This window comes from Leptosomus discolor, chromosome 6, assembly GCF_034619465.1.
Source record: "Leptosomus discolor isolate bLepDis1 chromosome 6, bLepDis1.hap2, whole genome shotgun sequence".
In the NCBI taxonomy this organism is placed as follows: domain Eukaryota; kingdom Metazoa; phylum Chordata; class Aves; order Leptosomiformes; family Leptosomidae; genus Leptosomus; species Leptosomus discolor.
Window position 1 is genome coordinate 4,426,489 of NC_141396.1, and position 23,029 is coordinate 4,449,517.

General features: G+C 43.2%; 1 protein-coding gene across 2 annotated transcripts; it reads left to right on the forward strand.

Annotated features, from left to right (window-relative positions):
* The first annotated feature begins 8,207 nt into the window (after positions 1-8,207).
* OAT (ornithine aminotransferase) lies at positions 8,208-22,478 on the forward strand. Of its 2 annotated transcripts, none has more exons than XM_086466606.1 (10): positions 8,208-8,249; positions 11,073-11,299; positions 12,275-12,499; positions 12,587-12,682; positions 15,538-15,665; positions 17,311-17,433; positions 18,998-19,126; positions 20,104-20,217; positions 21,028-21,172; positions 22,129-22,478. In XM_086466606.1, the coding sequence occupies exons 2-10, from the start codon at positions 11,101-11,103 to the stop codon at positions 22,287-22,289; spliced, it is 1,320 nt and encodes a 439-aa protein (XP_086322732.1). In that variant the 5' UTR covers positions 8,208-8,249; positions 11,073-11,100; the 3' UTR covers positions 22,290-22,478. The 2 variants fall into 2 exon arrangements, with proteins under 2 accessions (XP_086322732.1, XP_086322733.1); XM_086466607.1 differs by having other exon boundaries at positions 8,208-8,245.
* The last annotated feature ends 551 nt before the right edge of the window (positions 22,479-23,029 follow it).

Genomic DNA, 23,029 nt, shown 5'->3' on the forward strand with positions numbered 1-23,029 from the left:
GGTTCGCTGGGGCTGTTCCCTTTATCAACTACCTCACGGGCTCCAGATAGCTGGGCTAAACCGAGTCCTCGCTCTTACTACTAAAGGTGTCGACCAGGAAGATCTTCAGCAGGAAACGCACCAAACATTCCAAAATTAGTTACTGCGGGCTGGAGCCCAGCCAGCACTTTTTCTGTAGGATATGCAGGAAGCAGGAGGAGTTGCTGTTAAAGACGCAGGTGTCTAATCCTGCGTCATTTTCTGTGATACGTAGTACAACAACAGGTTTGTGCAAACCTCGTCTTGGTGCGCTCAGTCCAACGGCTTGACCCTTTTTGTTGTTTACCTCCTTTCATTAAACACCAGAGATGCTGTCTTTGGCAATCTGCCCGTTCTATACCACGCTCAGGAAAGCAAGGAAAGTCAAGGCACCCATGTGTTTATCAAAGGCCTCACAAAATCTAACAGCTGATCTATTAAATGCCTCATCAGCCCACTAAGTGGTCAGGTGACTCAGGAGTGATTGAGAAGCATTGCTTTAGACTCATATAGTGGTTACGAATGAGATCAAAGTCTGATTTCCAGCAGCTTTACAACTCACAGGGAGACTAGACGTCTAGCAAAATATTTGGTGGGTGAGATCCTCCTGAAGAAAAAACGATAATAGCGTTCTTGCGTCACTAGACCTGAACACATTTTTTGTTTTCCAGTATGACTCCGTATCAGCTGAAGTCACCTTGAACAGATCTTTTACAGCACTTTCTTGACATGGAGGACTCATGTTCTGGGCCCCATTTCTGGTACTGTACTCAGGAAAAGTTTCTGGGAAGATAATGGAGCGTGCAACTAATTTACGAGCTGCATGTTACAGGTCTGCTTTAACCTCTTAGTCGGCATCTTTGCCATTTTATTCACAGGAGCTGTTTTGTGGTTGCTCTGATTCAGGTAGCCTGTAGCAACACCACCTTTGCTTACTACTGTAGCACCAATATTAAACTCGATTTGTCTTAGATTTTCCCCGTCAAACACTGCAGAGTTCCCAAGCTAGCTTCTTTCTCAAGCTGATCATCTAATTTTCTATGTTCAGAGTAACGCCACATGAAAAATGTAGTTAAAGATGTGGCATTGCATGGGGCTCAGGCGCGTTGTAACACTGCAGAGGGATTGCAGTAGTATTCAAGATTCACGCTTTTCCACCAAGCAGCCTCTGACATGCTGAAAAACCTTTCAAAGATACCAGATCCATGTACGAGATCGATACAAAGAAAAGATTTTACTCCTTTCTACACATGCTGATTTGTTACAGTACCTTTGATCATGGAAGTTATTTTACTGCTGTTGTTTACAGAAAGAAGCCTTAAACATCTGTTTTTCAACAAAGAATATACAGAGATACATAGACTTTTAAAAGATGTCAGGTTGTGTTTCTGGGAATCTTTAAGCACCTGACATAACAAATGGAGAGTCAGCTGAGTTGAAACCTTGTCCTCTCAGGTTAGGTCAGTTCTAGGATCATGTCCCAACATCCAACACCTCTGCTGACACCTCTCGCTCAGTGTTGGCGGGCAGCCATTAGTCTGACAGCTTCTCTCATCACTCAGTCCCTTCCACTGAGTTGCACCGAAAGTCACCGGTATCAGTGAATTCAAGAAATGCTGCACTTCACTGAAATTGCTGCAGAAGAGTATTAGTTTGAAGAAATGATAAATGAGCCACAGAGAGCAAAGAATGGATTCAGTGCTTTGCTAGTTTATTTGTCCCCTTCTAAGGAGCAGCCATATGATAGTTAAAGAGTGTTTCTGTCGAGACCTTTCTGCTTTCTGAAGATCTTGCTTCCTTTTGGCAATATGCTCTCCATATTTCCGGTACCTCGTGTGATTTTTGAAAACAATTATATGAAAGAAATTGTTTAAAACAATGGATTTCAAAGCAAAGTCTTTTGTCCTAACATGTATCAAGAAAGCCTGTAATTTTCTGAATTATCTGGTGTTCCAGAAAACCTAAGGCTAGTTTAAAGTCCTAAATGGGAAAGTTCAGGAACCGACAGCATGTCATCCTGCGGTAGCGACAAGTGGCAGATGATGCAAGAGGTTCCCTGACTAATCTTTCACTGCGATGATGCCAAGTTAAAGTCTGGCTTGGGAGAGGCGTTACATGAGTTGTTCAGTCTCAGACGACAGTAGCCCTGAGCGGATGAGCGCTCACCATTTAGCAAAATTAGCAACCGTTGCTGCAGCAATGTCAAACACTCCAACAGCCGGGCTGGCGGGGATGTGCCGCAGCAGAATTTTGAGAAGACTTTCCCAGCTCCTGAGATAAAGTGTATCCAGATGTTCAGTGCTCAATCCTGAGATTAACCAAATTGACAAGATATTTATTCTTATTACGCAGTTAGATGTATTTATGCTCATTTTCTGTGTGCTCTCCTAACAGTTATAGCTGCCATCTGGGTCAGATTTTGAAACTCTAGAGAGCAGGTAAAGGAGTTTTGTTTTCCAGAAATCGCTGTCCTGATAAAATCCAAGAATGAAGAACGGAAGTTAGGAAGCAGAAGGTCTGCAAGATCCAGATCAAAATACATTTGTACAAGGAAGCGGCAAGCTCACATATGAGGCACTTGAAAGCCTGAAATTCAAACTGAGTTAGTCTCATTTCGATTGTATTTGGATTTTATTTTCTTGTTTCTGATTTTTATGCCAGAAAATGCCATTTATCAGGGTCCTCTGAATTCTCAGACTCCTGCCCACTTTCTGCTCTCATGGATCTCACGCTTGGATTGCGTTGCTGCTGGAATTGCAGGTACACTACTGTCAGAGTTGCATGTCAGAACTGGAGGACAATCTAAAACTAGTCAGTAGTGAGCTGAAGATACAGACCTCTTTTCATCTGCCTTGGTACATCTGAAAGTTATTTTTCCCAACCACCTTCCAATTTGCATTTTCTTGGTAGTGTGATGCCCAAGGAACGTGATGCTCACCAGAAATGTACGTAGAAAGGCACTCTCGTTTCATTAACTACAGGTTCAAGAAATAGAAGATCTTATAATTTACCTTTAAATCCAGGTTTCACATCCAAATAGAATGTCTCATCTCATTTGTGGGAGGCTCTTGACGTAGGCATCTATAAGCTGCAAAGGAAAATAACCGAATTGAAGTTCAAGGATTGGAAACAACACCTAACAGAAGACAATAACTGAAACTTTTTTGATTCCATAATTCAGTTATCCACGCTGTCATCTAACAAACAGCGTACCACTGAGATCTTTGTAAAATAAACCAATGTACAAATCGGGGAGGATAAGTACTAACAATAGCTCAAGGTTTATATTGCAATAGGACTATCAGCTCTAAGGGTTGTTCGTGGTACTTTAAGCTGGGTTAACTAACATCCAGCCAATAAAACAGCACTGTTTTGAGGGGGTTGTGCTATGCTTTGCCAAACTATCTTGAACGATAGGAGCTAAAAAAGAAATCTCTAACTGAACTTGAGAGGCAGATGTGCTTTGCATGCATTAGTTTGTGGCTCCTATGTTCTGACACACTGCACTGGAAAATACTCTAGTTGTGCTGCAGGGAAGACTAAAGTTTCTTGTCCTGCAAGAAATATCTTAATGTAGAATTCCTCTTTCAGTAAATAACTGGAATAACACAAACATGGGCCATGGAAAGCCATTTTCCTATAGAAGGCACTATCAAAAATCTGCATAAACTCTCATTGATGAAAGATTGACGTGTACAAGTAGAAAATTCTTGAAATCACCCATCTATCCATTGGTATCTTACCACCATAGTAATAAAGCACCTTCATCTTCTTCTTGGATCTTTTCCAGACATACATTTTCAAACAGGAGACATCTACCGCAGAAAAGTCTTACCGCTGCCTAGGGTTGGTACCACACCAGCCGCTTTCCAACAGCGGGCAAGCCAAGAACCGTTGCACGGCCTGCGTCCCCACGCTCCCACCTCCACCTGTCACAGGAGTCCCGTCACTGCGTACTGTTATCTTGCCAACCCTTGCTCAGGTGACACAAACACAGGTTGGCCTGTGGAGTACGTGGCACCATCACGCTCTTTTCGGAAAGCTGGTCGGTATGAAGGACCTGGACAGCTGTCGGACTGGGAGTGTGGTTGAGTTCTCCAGGGCAATATGCTATAGGCGCTAGGCTTGCCTTGAAACCTGCCTTTGGCTCAGAAAAGCATAATTATCTGTGCTAAGTAGCAGCACAGTTTCAACAAGAGGAGGAAGGGTGAAGACTGCCTCCTCTTGAGACGGGAAGATGAGTGGGACTGTCTTTCTGCCAGCACTGGAGACTTGCATTGGTTTTAGCTAACTCTGAACTTGCACCTTGAGCCTCGTGACATGGATGCTCGAACTCCATATCCAACCTGCTGGCTGGGCTGGGTCTCACTCTGAGGTGAGGAACTCCTCCTCTGAGCTGAGTATGAAACTACCAAGCCATCGAAGAATTGAACACTGGTGCCACATGCCTCAACGCTGGCTGTTGAGGCACTTTAGACGCTTACTGCAGCAGACCTAAGACAGCGTTAAACTCAGGAAAGGGTCCTGCAACCCTGCCACTGCACCGGTGCCTTCAGCAGCTCCCACGAGCAGCGCGTTAATCCGAGGCGGACAATGAGCTTGTGCAGACGAACCGACTCAGGAGGCCAAGGCTGTAATTCCCTTGCATTGGCCCTACCTCCAAATAACCACAATAACTGGGATGCAATTCCTCCGTCTCCTCACATGGCTAATTCCCGACGACTTGAATGAGCATTTCTGCCAGAGACAGAACTGTAGAATTACTCCTAACAACTGGCATGACTTAACTTGTTCCTTCTTATAACTTTATGGTTTACTTACATGTCAAATTGTATTTTCTGCAGAAGCAGAATGAATATAATAACCCTCTTTCCTCAAGTAGGTCAAGATTTTCTTCTTTTCTGCGGGGCAAATTACTGTAAAATGTGAACATTTCATGTCTTCTGTTTTTCATCTTTTGGTTACTGTCATGTGGAGTCTTTTCGGTATCTACAGGTAACTAAACAGTACACATTAAGCTTCTGCTTTCCTTTTTTAAGTCACAGGAAATACTACATCTAACTGAGAGCAACTGCTTCAGGATCTAGAGTAATAGCTGCCATTGTGCACAATGTGAACAATTTAAAATTCCAACTTGATAGCGTTTGAAGGAGAACAGTGGGTATTTTCTGTGTCTTGCTTATAAGTGCCAAAAACAAAGGTGGAAAGAAAGCAAGTCACAGCGGGACTACACTGATCCTGTATAAAACTGTGATCAAGCTTACATGAGGTAGGGGTTTGAAGTCACTCTCTCTCAAGTGTTGAGTAACTAGACTCCAGTTGAGAGTTATTTCTTACTTGTAATTTTTAAATCTCAGAAACAGTCCACACCAGCTTTAAAAATACATTTACGTGTAGTATCTGTACCTCCATATTATGTCTGTATTTGAGCACATGAACCTTTTCTCTTCTTCTTTCAGGCCTTGCAGAATCCAAAAGAAAGCATGCCCCTTTCTTGCTTGAGGGTTATTTGTTTGTGTTTGAAACTCCGTATTTCAGACCCCAATCGGCAGTGCTCACTTGGCTACGTGATGGCTGTTTTCCTGGGAGCGAGGCTGGATGCCTGGCTTCTGAAATCATCTCTCAGGGCGGTATGCCTCTAGCTCTGTGTGGCAGAGCCTGACCCTAAGATTCAGCATTTCAGTGATTGATCTTGGCTGCCTTTAGTTTGCATTCTTTATTTTGTCAGATGTGTATTTTCGTCATATGGTATTTGCTATTTAATCCTTTGGACAAGTCCTGCCCTTTCTACATTTTTCTGCTTCCTCTGAAAAACGCATGGCTGGATGAATCTAAAACAATTGGCAGTGTCCTTGAGAAAAAACAGCATTTAAATGCAGGTGAAAGGCTGCTCTTGAGTTGAGTGAGAATTCAGTCTATGAAAGATGAGAAGAATGTATCTCCCAGCATCTTATTTTTGTGGCTAAATGGGTAGAAGGCATCATTAGCATGACTTCAGCAAACTGATAAGCTATCTACCATGCTAATGAAATACCAAAGTAAAAAAAAAACCCAACAGGCAGCTTAAACCTGCATTTCTTACCCGGGAAAATCACACTGATCTCATGGATTGCAATCCTGGCCCATGCCCAATCAGGCTATTTAAGACACAATGATGCATTTTTTTCCATACACCAGAGATAAACTGGGACCAAGTATAATACTCAAACCAGGTGGGTCATTGCTTATTTTCAGCCTTAAAATTTTAGCTGTTTCACAAAAAAATTCATGCCTTTAACCACAAATAAAGGGATTTCAATAGCTGCTAGATAATAACTGCTTCTGGACTTAAGAAACTTGACACAGTACAACCACGTGTTCATTTAACAGACATGACTGTGAAATGTGTTTTGCAATTTAGCACCTAAGGCACAATCTTTTGGTGCTTTACGCACTCAACTTTGGCAGCAGATGTAGGGCAGTATTCGCTGGCAGAATTAGGCTAGTAAGAGACATAAATACATCAGCAAATTGAGCCTAACCGTATGTGTATTTATAAAGAGCACAGTATCATCTGTTCTACTCCCGAACCTTGCTGCATCAAGCTGACTGCACACTGGGAAAATTTTCTCTGAGGGCAGCGTTCTCCAAACGCATAAGTAATGCTGCTCCCTGACATCCAAGGTTTGAGCAATTTGCTTAGGAGATATGACAAGAATCAGGAATATTTTCAAACATAGGTTTGCTTTAGTGTGGGCAAGATACGCAAATTCTGTGTCAACCTAGGATACCACGTTTTCTTTGTGGGAAAAAAATAAACTCTTGTCCAGCATTGATAAATTTGTCAGGACAATTCATGAACAAAAAGCAAGAGGCGCCCAGAAGCCATCACTGCTAAGACTGGGGTTTGTTTTTTTTTATCCAACTCCCCCAGTGAGGTGGATAAAAAAGCAGAATATTCTCAGTGGTTTTCGTTTGGATTAAAACCAGCATGTATTTATCAAACACACCTCACGGTTCCTTGTAAACGTCCCGATTTTCTGGTTACAAAATGCTCTCCAAGTGTAATTTAGCCTGGGGAAAGGTCAGGGTTGTGCTGGCTAGTTACAGCCTGCCCCTGCTCACCTGCTGGCTCCCAGCTGAAAGCTCTGCCCAAAACCATGCCGGGCCCTCCTGCAGCACACCTCCCGCCCTCCCAAGGCAGCAGGGTGTGAAGGCCAGGGCTCCCTCAATGCCATGCTACCAACAGAGACCACCAGCCCATTCCTGAAGCGTTACCACGCTGGAGGAGCTGTGGAAGGTGTTGGTGCATTCTACACGTAGGCAGCAACAGTTGGCATAGGAGCTATGTAAGGAATTCATTAAAAAAACTGGTGAATGACTATTATTTTTTTGAAACTTCAGACTATCAAACATGAAAAGGTAAGGAATAAGATCCTGCACAGCTATTGTAAAGGACTGGCTTCTACTACCCTCACAGTACTATTTTGTAAAATACCAGTGAAGGACAGGCCTGCAGAGGCCACGACCCCCGCAGGCGGGCCACAGGACGGCGAGCAGCAGCCAGGAGTTACCACAATCACCCTACAAACCTTCCGTTGCCATGAATTTCTTCCCAGTCCCTCTTAAAATTTTTCCGTGCTCACCCTTTTCTACAGCAACTTCCCAGGCAGGGCCAAGGGCCGACTGGCACTACGAGGGAGGCGGCTGGGGGGCGACACCCGGCGGGAGGGCGCTCGGCCCGCAGAGCCAGCGGTGCCGGGGGCTTCAGCCCGCCGAGGGGGGGTGTCTCTGGCTGCCAAAACTGCCACCGAGCCAGCCCCACCGGGGCAGAGCCGAGCGGAGCCCGCCCAGGGCGCGGCGGCCCGGCCTGAGGCACGGGGTGAGGCAGCGGCTCTGAGGCGGCAGCTCTGAGGGGACCGAGGGCGGGACCTCGGCGCGGGGTGTGTGCCGGCCTCCCATTCTGATTGGCTGAGCGCGAGGCGTACCCGCCAATCGGGAGCCGTCCGACCAATGGGAGGCGGTCGCGGACGGGACGGCTCGTGCCGCCGGGCGGGGAGTGGAGGAGCGGGGGTGGAGCTGCCAGTCTGCGGCCGTAAGCCAATCGGCGGCGGTGGCGGCGGGACGTCAGCCGGGCGGGGGCGTGGCGCGCCGCGGAGCGAGGAGCCGTGACAGTTGCCGTGGGCCGCCTCCGCCTCTTCGCCGCGGGCTCCGGGCCGAGAAGCAGCAGAGGCGGTGGCGGCGGCCGGTAGGTAGGTGTAGCACAGCGGGGGCGGCCCGGCCCGCGGGGGGGGGGGGGCGGTATTCCCGCCTCCCACGGTGCCGCAGGGTCTCCTTGCCCCCGGTTCCGGCCCGCGGGGGCGGTGGGACAGCGGCTGTACGGGCGAGGCCGCAGCAGGCCCCGTCGCCGAGGCAGTGGGAGCCGTCGGGCCGCCCCACGGCGGATGCCTCCCGAGGCAGGGCGCGGCGGCGGGGCCGGGAGTGCCTGGCCGCGGAGAGGGCCAGAGCGGCTGCGGGGCCGGGGCCGGGCCGCCCCCTGACCGCCCCCCCTGCCCCCCGCCGCCCCCAGGCGGTCTTGCCGTGCGGGCAGCGGGGGATGTGCCAGCCTGACCCCGAGGGGCGGGCAGGCCCTGTCGCCTGGGAGTCACTTTTCTCCTCTGTGTCTGTTGCCAGCCCCGCAGCCGTCCGTGAGACCGTCTTTGCCTTCGTGGTGGTCTTGGCCGGGGGATGGCAAGAAGATTCTGGTATTTCACCGCTGGGTTTCCTGCTCTTTCTTGTCTGCCAGTGTGGGTCCTAAGCTGTTTCTGATGGGATGCTAAGCTGAAAGGGTAGTTTGGCATGTCCAGACTGATGGCCTTCTTGCTATAGCTTGTCCTCTTGAACGTTCACCCCCTTCGTACTCAGTTGGTAAAGGCTGCAGCGTGGCACGGATTCCTCTGTGCTGTATCAACATGAAACCTGAGTGTTTTTCATGTCTTTGGTAATATATGCCATTTACCTTGGGGTGTGTTTCAGTGTATGTCAGGGGTTGGGTAAATACATTGACCTGTGAGGTCTGCAGGTGCAATGCTCTTGTCTGGATATTCAACAATTGTTCAAGGATATGTTACAGCTGTGCTTTCAGTAGCTTTTCTGTTCTGATGCAAGACCTCTTCCACTTGGTGAAATGCCCTGGCTTCTGATTCCAGTACCGTATGCTGGGGTGTGATCATATTTCTTACTTCCTCGCAGTAATGAGTTTGAGTTTTTACTTTTGGTTGGTTGGGTTTTTCCCCCGTCATTGTGCTCTGCCTCTTTCCTGAAACTTCTGTTCGTCTTGTCCTGCTGATCATCAAAACCAAGTTTTTCTTCACCTTTTAACTCCAGGTGCATCCATAATTCTCAGTTTCAGTCAGCCCTACTCCATGTAATCTCCCCCACTTTGGCTCAAATGATGAGACCTCAGTAGTGTAGTTTGCAGGGCATTTCTCCTCATGGAGGGGAAAGCCCTTTTAAAAATTTCTGATTAATATTTTCCAACCTGACAGGAGTAAAAGAAGAACCACAAATGAGTGGTCTGTAATTCTTCATGCAGAAAGGTAGCTCTCTCTGATACAGGACAGATGAGAGTTTTAATTTTTTCACAGCTTTCATTTCAGGAATGTCTGGAAAAATCTCCAAAAATACAGAAGCTTGTGATAGAATTAGCTGCTCTGCCATGGAGATGTGCCAGGGGCCAGGATGTCCCAGCCCAATTAAATTTTAGAAGTTAAGCAAGTTGTAGTTTTGACTGGTGCAGCTGAGCTGAGTTTCTGTCAAAAATTTTTCCTGCACAGAGAAGTATTTGTCTTTTTTGTTTGCAAAATCTTGGAATAACAGTCTTGAAAAGTATTAACACAAATGGCTAATATTTAATGGTATTGGTGATAGCTGGTAAAATACCGAGAGCTGTGAAGCTGCTGTTCATCTCTTGCTGGAGTAGAGACTATTGACTCTTCCTATAGGCTTGGATTTTGGTAGATGCAGAAAATCGCCTTCTGGTTTTGCTTAGAAGTGAGGAGTCGGCAGAAAGAAATGCCTCTCTGTTTAAGGTGACACATCCAGCGTGCAGGCCTTTTCCAAAATAAATTTGGAATAAATCTGTGACTTAATATTTCTGTCTCTGCAAGCAGACTGAAATAACAACACCCTTGTGTAAACCATCCCTGCATTCTGTTGATATTTAATAAGTATATTTTGATTAACTTTTACAGTATGCTTTTGTTGTTAGGTAGTGGAGCAGTGACAAAGCTACTTAGCTCTTCAGGCTACAAAGGAGGCTGCATTTGATCGTCAGAGCGCTTGTCATTTTAATCCGTCTCGTGAAATTCTACCCTCAGATTATCCTTAGATGTTAACAGCACAAGCTTATGGATTCAGGGGAAATCACCGAGTTTTACTAAGAAAATACAGGGTGCTATAATAATTGTTACTTTCCATCTATTTTTTAATGGTCTTGAAGTGCTACTAACAGTGAGTGCTTCATGTGCAGGTGGCAACATTTTAAAATTAAGAATGCAATTTATGTATAAATCACAAATTCTTCTTCTTAAAGCTGACCTCAGTGAAAACTAATCAATCCTTTATAAATTTTGTTGGGGTCAGGTGCTTCTTTCCAGTATTATATTATTTACTTTCTGATTTTGTGACAACATTTGTCTTACGGAAATGTTTGTTAAATGCAAGACTTTTCAATAGCACAAGAAGTTTCATAACCTTAACTCTCTTGTAGTTTATATTAATGAATCTAGTCCCAGTTTAAGGCACAATGAAAAGGGAATGCTTATAGGAAAAATTATGTGCCTAGTTCACGGGCTTGGTGAGTCACACATTTTAGTTTTCTTTCTGTTACTGTGAGTATATGTTAAAATAGAAAACAATACTTACTAGAACTTAGTGCCACATTCATTAATACTTTGTATAAGCTTTCTTGATTGGATTGCAAAAGAGTTGAGAAACCTGTAATCCTGGCAGTAAAAACACTTCAGTCGCGTCATACGTTTCTTCTGAAGTATTCTTAGGCTAATTATTAACTTTCTTTTTTTTTTCCCCCCTAGATCTAGAGCAGCATACCTGAAGGCAATAATGTTTTCCAAGCTAAGCCGCTCTCAGAGCGTTGCTGTTCTCTGTCGAGGTGTTCATGCTTCGCTGAGTTCTGCTACCTCAGTTGCTACTAAAAAAACCATTCAAGGACCTCCATCCTCTGAGTTCATCTTTGAGCGTGAGGCCAAGTATGGTGCCCACAATTACCACCCGCTCCCCGTGGCTCTGGAGAAAGGAAAAGGTATTTTATTTAGGTTTCCCTGGGTGGTGTAGATGGGATATATGTGTGTGTAGGTGGGATGGGATCATGGCATAATAATTTTGACCTAATAGATTTATGAATCTTTGGGGTTTTTTGGGGGATGGGGTGGGTAGGATTGGGATAATTGATAAAATAGACTGGTTAGAGAACTGGATCATTATGCATAAGGCTGCCTGATAAAATTGTAGTCTCTCTAAAATGATTTGTCCAAATAGGAGTTGTAAGTTCTGATAATCTTCATAATTTGGAATAACGCAGCAGGAATGTTTTGAGCAACATCTGGTACCTTGTGTGGAGAGGTTTAAGGTTAATGTGAACACGAAAACGTGCATTGGAACCCTATTTAAGTCCTTGTGTGCTGTTCCTGTATTATTGCTTAATTTAAATGTACTTTGGGCTTTAATTATGTTTAAGGGGCTTTTGTGCTCTGCAGGTTAAATTCTATGAGTTTGCACTGAAATGCTGTCCAATGGTTTGTCTGTACTAGTTTATCAGTACATGTTTTGACAGCTCAGAGCTGTCAGTCTCTTATGTTTTGAGACTGTTTGGGTTCTGTTGGTTCTGTTCTTTCTGTTATGACCTCCAGTTCTTTTTAATTCTCTTACAAAAACATTTTTCTCCGTCTGCTTTTTTGGGACCCACAACAGGGACTTGGAGGGGAAGCAGTATTCTCATGCTACTTACTGACTTAGTGGAATGGTAGCTTTATATGAGAAATGCTTCTTTTCTTGATTCCTCGTTGGGCATTTGTTTGTACTGTGCTAGTTTGTTGCTCATGCTCTCTTTGTGAACTGACTGTTTTCCAGTTAGAGGGCCTTTCAGGTATGCCCTAAGGAACAGCGAGAATCCCGTTCATATTTGACCAGGTTGTGTTGTAGCTCTTACCTTATACCATTTAGTATTAACTCTTGTCTTCTTTTATTTTGTGTATTGACCATCCCGTTGTTTTCCTAGGTGTTTATGTGTGGGATGTTGAAGGTAGAAAGTACTTTGACTTTCTGAGTGCTTACAGTGCTGTTAACCAAGGCCACTGTCACCCAAAGATCGTGGACGCTCTGAAAGCTCAGTCTGAAAAACTGACCCTTACATCCAGAGCGTTCTACAATGACGTACTCGGTGAATACGAGGAGTTTGTCACCAAAATGTTCAATTATAACAAAGTCCTACCGATGAACACAGGTAAAAAAAAATTTTATTTCCATTTTCTTTCTTCTCTGTGAGACTGAACGTGTACAAGTGTGGTAACGATACTGCTTTATGTTTTAGGAGTGGAAGCTGGAGAAACGGCCTGTAAATTGGCTCGGAAGTGGGCATACACTGTGAAAGGAATTCCAAAATACAAAGCAAAAATTATTTTTGCAGGTATGTAGAGTGCATGATATGAGTGGAGGTATTGAGGCGGAAGGGAGCTCTAGACACTGGACGTAGCACTCTGTTTTCTCCTGTCGCTGCAGCGATTACTTTGCGGTGTTATTAATGTTTCAGTTTTTTCACTGAAGCAAGTCTGTTGAAGGTCTCTGTAACCTTTGACATTTTAATAATGTAAGCTAAGATCTCAGCCTGTTAACTGGTTATGTCGCACTCATAGATCTGCAGTTGGTGATTCTGATAAAAAACTACTGTTGTGGCTACAACAGTCTTTGCAGGACCTTAAGGTTCTCGACGTGCCTCCTTCTAAATTGTGAAGTTCAGTCTTAAATATATTCTGTTGACAAAATAGTCTGTGTATGCTTCTGGCTATTTGATTTTAACTTTAAATAGTTACAATGAATTATAAACTTTTTTTTTTAAAATGTAGTGTCCTTTAAGAAGCACGTGACCTTAACATAAGTGACTGGAAAAGCAAGAGATAGGAATGTAATTCCTGTGACAAATCAGTTTCAGCTCCTCTCCCTTGTGGAGCTGTACGCATCAAGAGGCAATGAGGGTAGTTGTGCTTTGTCAGGAGCTGCTGGTCATGTCTGTTTTTGCAAGGGGAATGCAACAATGAACTGAAGTCGAGGATGGGAACCATAGTTAACAGGGTGGTTTGTAAATCTTCGTAAACAGCAATCAAGTATATAAAGCGGACCTTAGTTGTGCTACGTAACCTTTTTAGCTGTCAAAAATTGATGAGTGGCTGCCTGAATTCACGTGGAAAGTGCATTTGGTCCTCCATGCTCTTTTAACTGCTGCTTGGGTGTTAAAGTGCAGTAGCTTTTTATTCCGAGCTGGTTGATTTTTACGTACCTTTCTCGTGAATTCATCCTTCAAATTGCAAATACTTAGATTCCAAATTGCAAATACGTAGATTCCACACCTGGGTTAAGCCTGCTTCCCTCTTAGGCTTTCCCTGCCAGTGGTTTTCTTTGGCCTTTGTAAAGTCTTCCAGAAGCTGGTGTTAACCCAGCAAGGCCATATTGCAGTCTTGATCGTATAGTGAAAGTAAAAGCAATATTGCTCAAGTAAATATGAGGCCCTGGAAAGTCCTGATTATATACATGGTGTACTTCGTCCTTTATCTGCCTGCGCTGCTGGGCTCTGTAACAGGGAGGAGTTGCCTGCCCCTGAAGAGGCTCTTGTGCCTTGCTTAAAAAAAAATAAAAAATAAAAAAATTATGTGTACTTCAAATAACTGCATTTTGTATTCTTTGGTTATAGGTGAAGTATTTTTATCAATTCTAATGGTGTTCAATGGATCTCTATTTTATGAAACCTTCCAGAATAAAGCTTATGACTTAAATATTGACTCTCTTTTTTTTTTTTTTTTTTTAAATTGTTACAGCTGCAAATACTGCTCTTGACTTCTGGCGCATACAGTAGCTGAACCATAAACTGTCATCAGGCAGCATTTATAAACTGCAGTTTATAGTTGAATATTGCATTATGGTTTCTGGGATCAGATAGATTAGGGTTTTTTTTTAACTTATTTCTTCTGGGAATTCTTTGAACAAATGTATTTCTCCCTCCTCTTCCATATATATTTTATTTTGCTCTTCAGACAAGTAACTTTTAGTAAGTGCTTTCTCATCCTGATAAACTGGATATGCTCTCCATATTTATGATCCCATCCCCTTAACCACAATATATAATTATGTGGCAAGTAGTTGGGGAAAAAAAAAGAAAGAAGTAATCCTTCTCTTGTCAGCAGCCAGCATTTTGGCAGAAAAAAAGCTCTCCTGGGTAGCTAGGGTCAGAATAAAAATGGCTTTAAACATCAGTCTCGAGAACTTGAGGTAGGTTCTGCGCTTGATAGCGAGCCAACCCTGAGAGTGGGGCACGAAGGTGGACGCAGGCTGCCCTCGGCAGATGGACTGCTCTGCTCCTGGGCTGCTTCGGGCTGCAGGGCTTGGTTCTAGGGTGCAGTGGACTGCCCCGACCTAACCTTGGGGTGGTAAGCGCGTGAGTCGGCAGAGCATGGCAGGGGTTGTCCTGGGAGGAGACGGTGAACGCTGTGATGCTGTTTCCATGGGCGGTGAGAAGGCAGGGGTGCCTAGAGCTGGCTACGTCAGTAATGATTGACTTCAGGATTTCCTGCAGCTTGAGCACATCCTCTGCCCCTAGGATCACAGTCACACAAAGGAATTGGTGGGGGAAAGAGAAGGCTTGTCGTGCTGCGAAGGTGTTGAACCCTTAATCTTCCTTAGTCTTGTTAAGCACCTTATTGATTAGCTGAGAGCGTGTTGGTTGAACTGAAATATTACAGTGAGTATATCTTGGTGGTAGTTGGTTCCCTGACATTTTAACTGATGTTTCTATATGAAACAGTGCTATGTCACAATATTTTTACAAATATAAGTGGGTTCTCCTGGAACTTTGAAGTGCACAGAAGTGTATTTTTTGACTTAGGTTCACTGGCAGCTTTATTTCTAGGACCTAAATTCTGGGTGGCGATTACTTTTTTCCCCTGCATTTAATAGGTAATAAAAGCTGTACATGTTCCTTTAAAAGATCTTGTCTTCCTGAGTTATTTTCAATTTTTCAGACTACTAACAAAGCTTATGGGCATTATTTTGTATATTGACAGGTCTTACCGTATAATTTTCTTTTGGTTTTGATACAGCAACACAGTGTGTTTATAGCATCAATGTAAAATGCTAACAATTAGCAGAAGGATGCTAATATGGTTGTGTTGGACACCTCAATATGTATTAGCAAATGGAAAGTGTGATGTCCTATAAACTCTTCTGGCTCTTAGTCAGTTTTGTAACAATCCCCCTCTTTTTCTTTATTTTTAGCTGGCAACTTCTGGGGCAGAACTATGTCTGCTATCTCTAGCTCTACCGACCCAACCAGCTATGATGGATTTGGACCCTTTATGCCAGGTTTCGAAGTGATCCCGTACAATGACCTACCAGCTCTTGAGGTATTTGGCAATTTTTGTTTTCTTGTAAGAAATCATTTTACAGTATCTCTTTGGTGACTCGCAAGGCAGGAAAATCGGAAGTTTATCCTTTGATAATTTTGTGCTTTGACATTAAGATACGAGTGTCTAGACATATGTAAGAAATATCTATGTTATAATTACCTATGGGAAATATGTGTAAATTCTGCTTTGGTTTTGATTTTCAGTTTTGCATTAGAATGTAAAAGGAAAACCACACGATCTGTTTCATTTCCCACATCTTAGATGTTCAAGGTACAAATGAAAAACAGCAGATAAATTGTAAGGGAATTCAGACCAGTAGCATACATTCCAAAATCAGGATTTGGATTCTGAAACTAATATCTTTACCTACTTTTCTCAGAAATGCTGTGCTTTCTTCAGCGACTGGACGACTAGGATTCGCTTCAGTGGCCAACAAGTCTTTCCAGTTTCACAGCATCCTTCGGCCCATGCTAGGCTGGTGTTTCACTTAACCTGCTGAAACACCAGTGATTCTGCATTTCCCTGGGTGTTCTGACACGCACCTTGTCAGGCTGTTGGGGAGGTTAGACCTTGATTAGTCTAAAATTTCCCACCCTCATAATATGGGCTTAGATACTAAAGCTAAATGTGGGCTTAGGTACTAAAGGTGGTGCTGGATGGCAGCCATATGGTGCTGGACTTGGGACCTGGGAGGGCAAAAGGTTTCCAGCGAAACATAGATAGTCCTGAAGCGCTAGGAATATTGGCGTTGCCGCTTCTCCATCATCTGGCTACATCATCTCTGTGAGTGACAGGTTGGTTAGCCCTCTGGGCCTGCTGGGGTTTGCTTAGTACGAGTGAGTCGGCTGTGGAGGCCGGAGGGTTTATCAGACAGAGGTGCTTGCCTCCTAGGAGTTTGGTTAGGGGAAACAGAGGTACCTCAGTGTATTATAGTTGCAGATATAGCTTACTTAGATTTGAACCTACGTAAGGCTGCCCGTTGTGAAAGCCCTGTAGGTATTTAGTGGCTTTCAGCCAACTTTATTGAGGCTTTGAGTGCGCTCTGGAGACCTGAACCCTAGATACACGTGCATCAGACTGATAACTGAATTCGTTCTGTTTATGGGGCAGTACTGGGAAAAGCTGTAGTAAATTCATGCTGGGAATCAGTACATCTCTTGAGTCTTGTGGACTTCTAAACCTTTTAGAACTTGATGGTGCAAGAAGGTAGCTGTGGACTTTGCTTTAAGGTGACAAACTTGTTCTGGAGAGGCTCCATTCTTTTTTTTTTTTTTTTTTTGTTTGAGGTGTACTGGGGAAGCGTTGAGCAATTGTTTGTCCTGGATGGGGTAATGCAAAACTGAGTGTATTTCTGAGGTAATTCATGAACTGATCCGATAACCTGTTTGTCTGGGTTTGCAATTTTTAAGGTTTGTCATTTCCCAACAAGCACACCAGCTGATTTTTCGAGGCAAATAGTGACATAGGCGTCTGTGTTGGGGCTGAAATGGCACTCGGGGATAACTGCCTGCCGTGAATACTAATATTGTCATTTGAGGCAGAACACCAGGGTTAGAGCTACGTTCTGCTACATGTGTTCATCTCTGTTTTCTGAATGTGACCTGACTGAAAGTCTTTTCTTTTCCTCTGTCCATTTTCACAGCGAGCCCTTCAAGACCCCAATGTCGCAGCTTTCATGGTTGAACCAATTCAAGGTGAAGCAGGTGTGGTTGTTCCTGACAAAGGTTATCTCACAGGAGTGCGGGACCTCTGCACAAAACACAATGTAAGGAATTCGCTGTAACGAGGTGGCTTAAACATTACACACTGTGTATCCTGGCATATCTTGTAAGGTCACCTTCTATGCAAGGTGTAGGACTTCATACTCCATTTAATAATTTTTTTTTCTTTCAGACGAATTGGGTAGGGATACTTCTTGTATTTCCTGGCAACACTTTACCAGGAAGTGCTTCTTAGCAGTGTACATTTTTCACTGTTTCTTACTGCTGTCAGCGATTTAAGTTTTGAATGAATTTTCTTGAAACTGCATTTATTTTAAATTAATTTAACTTCTCATTTCTTTTTCACATGATAAGTTTCTTGGGCCAGAAGCCAATTACTGCAATGCTTCTACCGTGGCGATCAAGGGACCTTGTTGCTGGATTGCTTAAGTGCTACCGAGAGTTAGTGACAGTAATGGATCACAGAATGAAACTCTAAAGAAAATGGTCATAGGATTATGAATTTAAGGTCTCTGAAGAGCAGAGATCTTACAGTTTTGTTCTTTTGTTCAGCATTTTCTCAGATTCTGTTTCATACCACGTTCCTGACTCCTGTTCTGAATGTTATGTCCTGCCTGAATTCTACTAAGAAACGTTTAGTTTTGAAAAAGGAGCATCAGAGCCGTAATTTCTGTGGTGTGCTAGTGAAGATAAACTGAGTGACATTCGCGTTCAGTGTCAGTGGAAGATGTGTTTGTATGTATTCCCGTGCCCTTCAGTTGTCTCTGGGTACTGCTGCTTCTCACGAGCAGGCTGCCATGCCGCCTTATTCCAGGACCAATGTGGTCAGCCTCTCTCACAGGCCAAGGCCACATCCTTTGTCAGGGTAAGGAAAACAACCAAAAAAAGGTCTGCTGACTTACAGCTTTTTATTCCTTTGGTGTTGCCTCTCTGATTTAAAAATCGGTGGTCTCTGTTCCAGTAGAATTCTGATTCTTAATTTGCAAGTTCTACCCCTGATTCCTTCTGTACCTTCAGAGGAAGGTATTGACATCTAATTAATGAAGTTGGCTTCATTATTGCTCTGAAACCTTAGAAAAAATAAGAGTTACAAATAGTGGTACGTGACAATAGTGCAGCTTAGGAAAACAAGATCAAAAACTTGGATTTAGGTTCTCGGAGTTACTTAGACACTTAGACATCAGACTACAACACTCGCAGAGTTGCTAAAATAACATTTTTCAGAAGCTTCCAAAGGTCAGTGTACGAATGATGCACTGGGAGTAGAGACAGACAAATCCTAACCTTGTGGAGATCTGACTCGTTGTTATGTCACAGATTTTGCTTGGACAACCCCATGCGCAGTATGCCTTGTGTAGAAAAGAATATGGGAAAGGTGTCGGAGGGAGAGAGGGCAGTGTGTTCACTTGTCAGTATTTTGACATTTCATAGAATATATAAGTCTCCAGGAGGTTTAGAGGAGGTAAAGGAAGTACTTAATGCAGTGCAGCTGGAAGGTCTTTGACTTACTGTGTGCAATTGTGCTGTGTTGTTTGAACTGAGTCAGGAACGGGAGTGAAAGTCATTCTGTGTTATGTGCGGATTTTTCTTCTTGTTGTCTTTATAAAGGTTCTGTTTATTGCTGATGAAATACAGACCGGTTTAGCCAGAACGGGGAAAATGCTAGCTGTTGACCATGAAAATGTGAGACCTGATCTAATTCTCCTTGGAAAGGCCCTTTCTGGTGGCTTATATCCCGTGAGTAACAAAGAAATCTCTTGTTGAATAAGATTTTTAAGTAATTAACACTGAACGTCTAGTTGGAAGGCAAACAAATCTGATATTTGTTGTGCTTGGAAATCGATGTTTACAAGCTTAACTATGATTTATGAGGCAGATAGTCCGACCTGTGAGAGACACATAAGAAAATAATAGAATATGTAATGTCTGCATTTATAGCTGAAATGGCTAAATAGCATCCTGAACTTTCTGCATTGATACTTGACTTCTTAGGGTGGCAAGTTATTAGAGACCATCCTCTTAGGATGGTAATTTTTAGGTGTTTTGGCCTTTGTTGATTAATTGAATCTGTTTTCTTCAGTTTGATATTACCCTGTCAGGCAAATAAGTGTCCAGCGGTCAGCCATTCATCCTGGAATTACTGGTTAGTCTTTTCTACTCTCTCTGGAGAGCAGTTTATTACAGTCTTGCTGTGATTAATTTCCAGATGAATTCTGTAAAGGAAAAAAAAATACTAATGTGTGTTAAAACATATATTATAAAGCTGTTTCTGAACAACTGGCGTTATTTCACTTGTTTGGCATGTCCACATGACTGGTTTTATCCTCTTTGGAGTGACTTAAATTCCTGCTGATTAGGCTGGAAGTTACAACCTGCCTTGAACTATTTTTGGCCGATCGAAGCTGTTCCTAAGTTGTTAAACAGATTATTGAAGCTTAAACTCTTGAAATAATATTCAGTTTGGAGCAGTGCCCCTCAACTGTAGTTAGATGGTTTATGTTACCAGTGTGGCTGAGTGTATTTAAGGGGATTAAGCTGTTATGTGATTTTCAGATACGCTGTCTCTACACAGTGCTGGGAATGTAAATGTAATTTATCACCATAGGCTGAAAATGATCCTTTCCTGAGCCCTGATGAAAAGTTTGCTTCAGAGATGCTTAATTTTACTCTTCTAAATGTACATGTAAATAAATTGGCTGACCTTCCCGTTTCAGGTCTCAGCAGTGCTATGTGATGATGAAGTTATGCTCACCATTAAGCCTGGTGAACACGGCTCTACGTATGGGGGAAATCCCTTGGCTTGCCGTGTTGCAATCGCAGCGCTGGAGGTTTGTGTGTGGTAATAGCGGTTTGGATTCCAGAGAAAAAAGGGTGTCACGCTGACATGGTCTTTGCTTAAATAAACGAGCATTATTTGTTAGGCTACGAGTAGAAATCTAGTTTTAAGTCAGAATGGAAAGTTGGTAGTGGTTAACTGGTTTGCATGGATCGCAAAACAAATTCTAAAGTCTTGACGGGAAACGTGTCCTCATTTCTGTATTCTTATGGTCTTAGTGTCTTAAATGACAAAATAAAATTTATCTGGGGGAAGTTTCAAGGCACTTTACGTAAATTTGGTAAAATAGTTTCACTGATTTCCCAAAGACATTCCTTAATTGGCTTATTTTACTGTACCATATTGCAGAGGCTGCTGCTCTGTGAGCTTGATAACACATAGATGCTGCTGGAGCTCAAACAGAAGCTGGTAAAACATCTTGTCCAGAGTCCAGATTTTAATTATTCTGTGACTGCATAATTGACTACATGTAATGCAAGTCACTCAGAAAGCCTCATCATTACCCAGCGTGTGAAGCTGGACAGATTAAGAGTCTTCAGAGGTTTACTGCCTACTTGTAAATAATGGCAAATGAAAAGCAGTTAATTGAGAATAAAATGCAAAGAGATTATTGTTTCTGGTAAACATGAATGAGTAAAGGCTTAATACTAATCTGCTTGGATATGCAGCCTTTGCAGTGACACTTTGGATGCAACAGCTTTTGTATCTCAGCAGTTGTAATGTCATTAGTCATCTGTTTCAGCATGGTACGTAAAACAAATGCAATGCCCTGCAGTTGACTGTAGATCTGACTTCCCTTTAGGTAATTGAAGAGGAAGAGTTGGTTAAAAATGCAGAAATAATGGGTAACATACTAAGAAATGAGCTCATGAAGACACCATCTGATATTGTAACTTCTGTAAGAGGAAAAGGACTATTAAATGCAATTGTAATTCGGGAAACCAAAGGTAAGGAAACGTAATCAGCTGCACAACCATAGCATGAAAAAATATTTTTCAGCTTAAATCGGAAGTATCGTAATGGAATAGAGGGATGGCTTATAGGCATCATGTTTGGGTTCAGGTCTTGCCTATAGTACTGTAGTACCCACTGAAAACTTACTCACGTGACTGTGTGCTATTAAAAATAGGGTGGGTTTTTTTTTCTACTAAGTCCGTCTGAACAGGTTTGGTGTTTTTTTTTTTTTTAATTATTGGAATTCTTTTATGATTTGATAACGTTCAAACCTGATGGCGAATCTAGCTCCCAATAAACACCCTTTTGTCTTCTCACTGGCCACATCTGCAAAGCTGGTTTCTGTCACGTTATGGAAGGATTTGCCGAGGATGTTTGTTCCAGGGTGCTTAGAAGAGCACAATGAATACGGGACGGTACAAGGAAGGAAAAAGCTAGTGACTGAGAACAAGTTTCTAGGGATTAACACCTTGAATTATATCAGAAAACAGCTTAGAAGCCAGAGCAGACAATTATTTTTGTCCTAAGTATGCCAAGTGACAAAGTGCTGCAGGGAGGTGGTGTAATTTCCTAGGACATGCACGGAAATCCAGGCATGAACGTAACCTTGTCCCAAGTCCTCTCCAGACGGTCTCCTACTTCCCTTTTGCACGGTTCACCTTTTAAAACGTATTGCAACATCTAGAAAAGCGCTCGGTTGCGGAGAAGGCAAACTTGTGAGCCCCTTCAGACAAACTGCAGTCTTGCAGCAGGCTGGCGTGTTCGCTGCCGATCCCGGGGGCGTTGCTCGGGAGCGACCGCTTCGTTTGGGGGGAGGAACGTGCCTCAGCTTTTCGCTGCCGGGTGGCAAACAGTTGGCAGTCTGGCCCTGCACGCCGTGTGCTGCGACGGTGCCACTTTTTCTGCCCTAGTGTAAGCATCTTCTTTTTCTTTCTCCTTTTATTTGTAGACTACGATGCCTGGAAGGTGTGTTTGCGGCTTCGCGATAACGGACTCCTTGCCAAACCTACGCACGGCGATATCATTCGCCTGGCACCACCGCTCGTGATTAAGGAGGATGAAATCAGAGAGTGCATCGAAATAATTCATAAGACCATTCTATCTTTCTGAACCCGTGGCTTTTAAAGTATCTATCTGCTGACTGACCCAAGGTGGCGTGTGGAAATACGTGCGATGAGGGCCTGCTCTTGAAGCAAGCATCTCTCGTTCCTTTTAATCTGAGAGGACTTGACGCTTAAAACGTAGCTATGTCTTTAAATTATCATGGCTCTGAAGAAAATAAAGAGTGATTTTAAAGAGTTTCCAGTCTTGGAATACTTGGAAATAAAGTGGTGAGGTTCTGTTTATCTAGTCCTGTACCTACTGAACAGTTGAGTCAGAATGTTTGAGAAACAGTCTGTAGAAAGCTGTTTCATTGTTGAAAGTCTTGGCCAAAGTTTCAAGTGTCATTTTTACATATATATATATATATATATATATATATATATATATATTTCAGTAAGGGTGGTCTTGCATTCTCATATGACTCCAAAACATCACATTTGGCATTTTTGCCCTCTGGTGAGATGTCTGTGGATGGAAGCACTTGTCATTATGGATCAACTTCTGTTTCTCAGTTGTAGCTGGAAAAAACTTTAACGCTGAAGGTTTGACAAACTGGGCGTTACGCTGGTGAGCTTGGCAAGCATTGGGCTGTGTTCTGTGTGTACCATATTTGGATTGTGTGACAAGAGATGCTCTTTTCAAGCCTGGTCTCAGTGTTTGGCTTTGCGATATTGTAAAATAGATTTGACCATATTGATCTGGTTTTGCTGTTATAAAACTTCTATAATCCGGATTTTTATATTAAA